Raw genomic sequence first — 7,914 nt, forward strand, 5'->3', positions numbered from 1 at the left:
GACAGTGTGCATTTGAGATGATGTGCAACAGCTAGCTGAATGCTACCGTGACATGATACGAAAAACTACTCTCTGCATGCATAATTTGAGGCCCAATCAATCAATATATTGATGCCCGTTCTTCTAGTTCCTTCAGCCGGGCCTGCTTCTCCACACAAATTCACCACCAGCATCAAAACTACATCAGCGATCCATTTGATCCGTTCCGGAGCCAAATACCTCGCCGCAGCATCCCTCCCGACATCGTCTGAAACTTTTTGGCAAACTACTGACTAATGCACCGAAGACTACCTTGCTGCCTTGCCAGCGGCCCGGCACTGGTGCCTAATCAGAGAGGCGCGGGACGGGCGATGATGTCCAAGATCAACATAAGTGGGCGATCGGCATAGAGGGCGCTGCCACCGGGGGCGAGGCGAGCGCGGCAGTTAAAAGTGATCGGGTGCTCGTAGTCTAAGAGGGAGAGAGGGTGAATTAGGTAATTTAAAACTTTAACATATAGCTCCAACTATTTTGCACATAAACTTAAACTAAAACATGCTAGCTAGATGTGCAACTACGGTTCTTCTAGTGTGAAACCATCATCCTAAAAGAGTTTTGCAATCTATAGCCAATCCAAGCTTGAACTATACTAAGAAAGTAAAGGTACACAAGTTGCAAAAAATAAATACGGAAACATAAAGAGGGGATGAGAGAAAGCAAACTCTTGACACAATGATATATCCCATGGTATCGGTAGGCAAATGCCACTCCTAGTCCACGTTGTTGAAGCACTCAATCAAGAGTATTGCTTCTCGGCCACCAAGTTTCTTCCGGGGACACTTTGATTTGCTATAAAGAAATGCCACCAAGGCTTACCCAAGTTTCGGGTCACCTTGGCTCCGTTTTCCACTGAAGAGCTTCTCCACGAAGAATGGGGGTCTCCACGTCCCCCGCACAAAGTCGTCGATACCGCTCCACACCAAGCCGGGGGGTCGAAGATGTGCTGACGAGCCACCAAGACTCCAAGAATGGCTGGCGCACTGTGATACACGTTGGTTCACTAAAGAACCAGCTCATAAGACGCAACACATTGCTCTCACACTCTCTCAAGAGCTAATCCTAGCACTAACACTCACAAAGCTTGTGCTAAGCATAAGAATTTGATCAATTTGCACTTCGATGGCTTGGAGATATTTCTTCAATATATATGGGGTTCCTGTAGACTCCAGCAACTCCAAAATAGGGGGGATGACATATATATAGCTCACACACTCGAGGTAGCCGTTTGTAGCCGTTGGACACTTTTCTGCGTAGGCATCGGTTCAACTGGTGGTATGGCATCGGTTCAACTGGTCACACTGAGCTTCTAACTAGTCGTTGAGCTTCTAACAACTGCCTGTTGCACCCGTCGATTAAACCGCTGCTTGAGTATCGGTTTAACCGGTCACACTACGCCCGCTTGATAAACGTTGCACTTGCCTTCTTCTATTGACGTCATTGCACTGATGCTTCTTCCGATGCACCGTACCGACGGTTCAACCGGTGCTGAAGACTTGGCTCCTGTGCACTTGACATGCTCTCTGAGTAATGCCAAGGTCAATGCACCGACGCTTGTTTGTTGTCCATCGGTTTAATCGGTGCTTCTTGATTTTTTCAATTGACTCAGCCACGCATCCTACAATGCACCGATGCCATAGCGTTGGTTTATCCGGTGACCATCAGTTTGACCGATGGCACAACGACGGTTTAACCGGTGCTACCATTTTATACGGTACTCGTCTAATTCAGCGTTTCTTTGAGTTCTTTTTTCGTGTTTTGCTTTGCTAGGGCTTTTTACTTCATCCTTGGAATCTAGATAGATTTATTTGACAAACTTGTTAGTTCCATTGTTTGTGTTATCATTCGATCACTAAAATCATAAAACAATAGTCTAAATAGAGCCATGTTCGTTACAGCAGTCAGGGAGATGGCCAGCCGCTGGGCGACGGCGACGGGGCGAGGTCTCCGATTGGCGCGGGCGGAGGCGTGCGTGCGTTGTGCGGAGGCGGCTGTGCGTGCGTGCGGAGGGGATTCGGACGGCGCCAGATGCACTGTGGACGGCTCCAAACGCCCGGACGCGAGACCATGCGGAAAGCCCGCGCTAAACCACGATCGACGGTCCAAATCATAACTTGACAGCGAGGTAATTGGACGAGCGGTGGGGATCCGCGGACCGCGAGACGAAGGTCGTCGCGCCCGCCGGTCGCACGAAAAAAGTGTCGCCCAATCACTCTTTTCAGGAGTAGAGATTAAGAAGACTTGTGATTTATTCGAGACCCCCTTTTGGGTGTCTAATAGAGACAACATGAACGGCAAAGATAATTTGCTACATTGCTTTAGAAAAGAGCAGCAGAGGCCTCATACAAACATCACGGCAAAATAAATCAACAAATACAACACGGCCGCCGCGGAGAAAGCAAAGAAACCAAAAGTACATATATGCCCACCAGCTACATGTGGGGGCGAGCTGAGCCAACAACCCAAGACGACATTCGATAACAATTTCTTCAAAAGCAGTAGCAAAAACAGACCGCGAAAGTAGCTTCCCTTGCAAGCTAGTTGACGAGCCTGCAGCTCCTCCTGATCTCGCCGTCGCGACCGGTCTTCACGCCAATGGCCGCCATCCTCACCATCGCCTTGGCGAACTTCTTCTCCCAGGAGCCGGCGAACCTCGCGTTGGCGCGCACCATCCTCGCGGTATTGGGCGCCGACAGCAGCGCGGCGTCCGACGTGAACAGCACCTTGCGCGCCAGCACGTTCTTGTAGTACTGGTTGTCCAGCGCGTGCGGGGAGACCACGTCCTCGGACACCGTCGGGTCGTTGCCGGTGGTCGGGTTGGCCGGGCACTGCTTCCTCAGCAGCGTCGCCAGCGGCGTGGCGATGTCGGACGGCGAGGTCAGGCGGGTCTGGACGAAGGACGAGCAGTGGGAGCGGCCAATGGAGTGCGCGCCGGAGAGGACCACCACGTCCTCGACGCTGAGCCCCTTGGCGGCAAAGGCGGAGACGAGGCTGGAGAGGTTGGAGGAGGGGCCGGGGAGGAAGGTGAGGGTCTCGCTGGCGAGGGACTTGCGCCCATCCAGGCGGCCCGCCGGCATGTGGAAGCTGACCTTGGCGTGGCTGAGGAGGTAGGACGCGTCGCGCCCGGCAAAGGCGACGATGTCGGCGCAGGAGACCGTGCCGGGGCAGGCCTTCTCGACGGCGGCCTTGGCCGCGTCGATCACCTCGAACCCCCGCAGGCTGGGGTTGTTGGGCGCCCCCAGCTTCTCCGGCTGCGGGTTCGTCTGCGTTGGGTCGAGGAGGACGGACGCGTCACAGCCCTGCACACGCTCACTTGGTCAATCAGTGACACTGACACGTCACGAATACACAGGACAGCATGGCATTTAGACCTCGTCCTGTGCTTGTCAGCAGAGATCAGAATGGAATGTACCTCGACGAAGCAGTCGTGGAAGAGCATGCGGATGAGGCCGGCGCCGGCGCCGGGGTTGGCGCGCACGGCCTTCTTCACCTCGGCCCTCACGAGGGCCTCGGCCCTGGGGCATGTCGTCCTGTAGTAGCCCACCTGGAGGCCGTGGCACGCCGTGGCCAAAACCAGGGCGCACGAGACTGCCAAGCAGAGCTTAATGCTGACAGCCATGACTGTCGTCTTAGCACTTAGCAGCTGGAGGCTGGAGCTAATCAATTCAAGGACGGCAAATGATCAAGTCCACACTCTACTACAGCTAGAACTGTTAAGATCGAGCTGAAGAGTGAGGTAGCTGCTGTGTCGGTCCACGCTGCAGATGCCTATTTATAGATATGGTAGAAGAGTAGGTGCTGATCGATGCATGGAATGGACGTTTTGGGATACTGTATTATTAGCCGTACCTTTATTTGGCTGGAGCTATATATAATACTGTTACGCAGCTAGCTAGCTTTAATACGCGGCGGCTACGAGCAACCAAACCAAACACGGGTAGTCATGCTGGCAGAGTGCTTTAGCCACGTTTACGCCATAGATTAAGCCATCCTCTCTGCTTCCTTTTGCAGCTCATGAACCATACTCTACACAAGTGCTTCTCTCGGGAACGCCAATAAAGAGGACACGTATTGTTTTCTACAGGTACGTTGCTTTTTTCTGACAGCATGTACTGTCGAACAGAAATGATTACGCAGAGCTCGATCGATTACGATTATTGGACTAATGTCGTCTAGCTCGGTGATCCAACAACCACGCGAGAGGACTGACTAAACTAGTAGACAAATTGCATAGCTGTAGCGTAAAGACGACATGCAACATGCCAACATGCACACATTTCATGTGATTTTAGTACTGGGGAGGAAAATCACTGGCACTAGCTTCTCTCCTGAATCAATATGAGGAATGTTGAGTACTCTATCCTGTTTGTGATGAGTGAATTGTCAACCGTGCGGTGTGATCGTGCGCTTGGTCTTTGGATTGCAGGTACACGGGCGTCGAGTGTCGACGGGGAGTTGCCGTGGAGGTGCTGTGGCCGATGGACCGTGCGGTGGATGGCGGTGAAGGGCAGCCGGGACCGGATCTCGGACCGGGCGGCAGTTGTGGCGTCCACTCCTGGATCCAGGACGCAAGCGGTGACGGAAGGCGGGTTTCTTGGTTTGCGCCACAAAACCAAGGAGGCGGACGGCGGTTGAAGACGCCAAGTCGTGGAGGCACGGGCGTCGGTCTCGGGACTGACGGAGGCGACGGGCGTCGACGGCGTCTAGGGCCTCACTGCGGGCGAGGAGGTGACGGGCGTCGGGCGGCGTCTAGGGCCGTCAGAAGGCCGAGGCGGGAACGGCGTCTAGGGCCACGGCGTGGAGGCGCGAATCTTCCCGCGCGTGAGGTTTTGGCGGTTTTCTCAAAACCGGCCACTTACCCGGGTTTCGCGGACCCTCCAAAACCGCGGACTGGATCTTCATCAAGACGGCGGCATCGTGGAGAAGACTTCGTTCCGAAGAAAGAACCTCGGCCGTCGGATGAGATCGTGTACAGGGGGTGCTGCAGGCCAACCGGTCCCACGGGTATAAATACCCCTTCACTTGTGTTAGGTCAATTGCGGCTTTTGTAACTCGTCTGTGAATTCTCTGTTTCTCCAGGCCGCCGCCCCTGTGTCTCTCTCCCCCTGTTCATCTCTTTAGGGTAGATTTAAATATTGTTTGTGTGACAACTCTTGTGGATTTGATTGGGAAAGGAGGCCCTAACCTCCTCGTGCCCTCTGGGCGGTTTGAATCAATCCATCTCCTCGTTTTGTGCCTTGTTTGATGAAATTTCTATTTTGTTTTTGGTGCACTTGATTGCGAGGAGTCCACGAGTTCTTTGCGGTGATTTCCGTGCTTCTAGACCTGTCCAAAACCCTCTGGATTCACTGGCTTGTTCGAATTCGTTTTCTTGAGTTCTTGAGAAAACCCCAATCCCTTTTGATCTCCCTCATAATTCTCAAGATTCGTTGATCTTTACGACGAGATCTTTTGGGGATATGTTCACGGGGTAGGGGCGAAGCAATCCCCCAAGTTTCATCGATTTTTGTGGTCGTTTGGTCGAGATTCACCATTTGAATCTAAGTGTTTTGGGGTTTTCTGGGTGCCACCGGTCAGACCGGTAGGCAAGACCGGTCTGCTAGATTTTGAACAGACTCGACCGGTCAGACTGGTCCAGTGCACCGGTCAGACCGGTCCAGGCAGATCAGTGCTGCAGTTTTTCCGATTTGCTTCCGATTCGCTTCGTGGTTTCGCTCGCTCGTTCGAGGCCTTTTGTGTTGGGTTAGCTTTTCAATAGCTACTCCAAGTTTTGGTCAGAACGCTTGAGGGCTTGGGCGATTTTGGGACATAGGCCGACGATTTGAATTTCGAAGAAATTTTGATCGGCTCCCATTCACCACCCTCTGGTCGCCGGCTTCGGTCCTTCAATTGGTATCAGAGCTTGGTTGAGGTTTTCAGTACCTTAACCGGTTCGAAAACCACTCGGCGACCATGGCGAGTCTTGGTAAGATTCCGGTGTTTTCCGGCGAGGACTATGCCTACTGGAAGGTTCGCATGAGAGCCTTCCTGCAGAGCATGAGAGCCGATGTCTGGGAGATTACCAAGAATCAGCTTTATGAGGTGCTTGCTGTTTGGGCCACGCCTCTTCAGGTGACCCAGTACGAGGCTAACGTCAAGGCCGTCAATGCCTTGTTCGCTGGCGTTTCTCGTGCGGAGTTCTCACGCATCCAGGGTTTTCAGGAAGCCCACAAAATTTGGACGTGCCTTGAGAACTACCACGAGGGTACACCTCAGGTAAAGGCCAGACTGTTCGAGACTCACCGGCGTGAGTACGAGAACTTCACACTGGAGCCGGGTGAGAGCATTGACCTGATGTTCAGTCATTTTCAGTCGATTGTGAACAAGATCAATGCGAACAGATTTGCTGGTGCCCTTGAGTACACAGAGCATGAGAATGCCTTTAAGTTGCTTTACGCACTTGATCGCTCTATGTGGGATCTCAAGGTGAACACCATCATTGAGTCTGCTGGCTATGAGACTCTGACGGTGAACGAGCTTTTCAGCAAGCTCAAGGCCACGGAGGTGGATAACCAGACACGAGCCAAGCTCAATGGTGCCCCTCCTTCCAAGAGCGTCGCTCTTGTGACTGGCCCAGGTGGTGGATCGGGCTCTAACGCTAACTCTGCTCTTGACTTTTCTCTTGCCTCTTTGCCTTCTGTTTGAGATGAGCAGCTGGAGACGCTGGGCGACGACGACTTGTGCCTCCTCATTAGCAAGTTCCAGCGCGTCTACCACAACAGGTAGAGGAAGAAGAACCCCGGGTGCTACAACTGCGGCGATCTGAACCACTTCGTCGCCGATTGCCCCAAGAAGTCCGGCGATGGCCAGAACAACTTCTTCGACTACTACCGCCACCGTGACCGCGACGAGGGAGGCTCCAACAAGGAGCGTCGGCGCCACAAGCACCGCAGTCGTGACCGGGGAGGACGCTTCGACAAGGAGTCGCTCAAGAAGCGCTTCCAGTACAAGGCCAAGAAGCGGGAGAAGGCCTTCCTGGCGCAGCTCAGCGACCTTGACAAGAGCTCCGACACCGACCGCTCTTCTTCACCGACCTCCGACGACGACGACAAGAAGAAGAAGAAGCGGGACAAGGAAGCCACCGGCTTCATCGGCCTTTGCTTGGCGGCCGGTCGGCGCAAGAGCTTCTGCACCATGGCGGGAGAAGCCGATGGTGCTCGTGCGTCTTCGGGTGGACATGCTACACCGACGCACTCCGGCTCTTCTCCTGGATCCGAGAGCGATTCAGAGGTAAACTCCACGATCGACCTGCTTGATACAGAGGTTAGGGAGTTGTACGCCGCTCTCGACAACCAGAAGAGGTTGCTTAAGGAAGCAGCTAGAGAGCGTAGAAAGCTTAGGGCTGAGCTGGCTTGTGCTAGGGAGAAATCTAGTGAGGATGAGTGCGCTGGCTGCATATCTCACATGAATGATCTTGTTGCTCTCCGTGCCAAGCATGATGAGAACATCGTGAACTTAGATGTTGCTAAGACTTCGCTTTTTGACGTGTCTCACGAGCTAGCCAAGGCCAAGCATGAGCTTGAACTTGTCAAGGACGCTCCCATTGTTAGTGATGTGCTTGAATGCGATGAGTGTCCTATCTTCAAGTCTGATCTAGCTTCTTTGCAGTCCAAGTTTGCTACTGTTGTTTGTGAACTAGAGGAGCTTAGATCTAGGCCTGCTTTGCTTGGCGCTTGTAAGCTTTGTCCCACGCTTAGGTGGGAGCTAGAGGAGAAGAACGCTTTGATCAAGTCTTTTGGAAAGACTAAGATCGTAGAGTCTAGCCCACCTATTGACTGCTCAGTTTGCCCTGGTTTGATCTCTGATTTGGATAATCTTGCGGTAGAGAAAGCCAACTTG

The 7,914-nt window shown here is 53.1% G+C and overlaps 1 protein-coding gene across 1 annotated transcript; it reads right to left on the reverse strand.

Annotated features, from left to right (window-relative positions):
- Positions 1-2,324: 2,324 nt before the first annotated feature.
- LOC120706936 (peroxidase 2-like) lies at positions 2,325-3,797 on the reverse strand. Its single transcript, XM_039991697.1, has 2 exons — positions 3,449-3,797; positions 2,325-3,335 (listed from the first exon to the last, which is right to left on the reverse strand). The coding sequence occupies exons 1-2, from the start codon at positions 3,653-3,655 to the stop codon at positions 2,574-2,576; spliced, it is 969 nt and encodes a 322-aa protein (XP_039847631.1). The 5' UTR covers positions 3,656-3,797; the 3' UTR covers positions 2,325-2,573.
- Positions 3,798-7,914: the final 4,117 nt, after the last annotated feature.

This window comes from Panicum virgatum, chromosome 5K, assembly GCF_016808335.1.
Source record: "Panicum virgatum strain AP13 chromosome 5K, P.virgatum_v5, whole genome shotgun sequence".
Lineage (NCBI taxonomy): Eukaryota > Viridiplantae > Streptophyta > Magnoliopsida > Poales > Poaceae > Panicum > Panicum virgatum.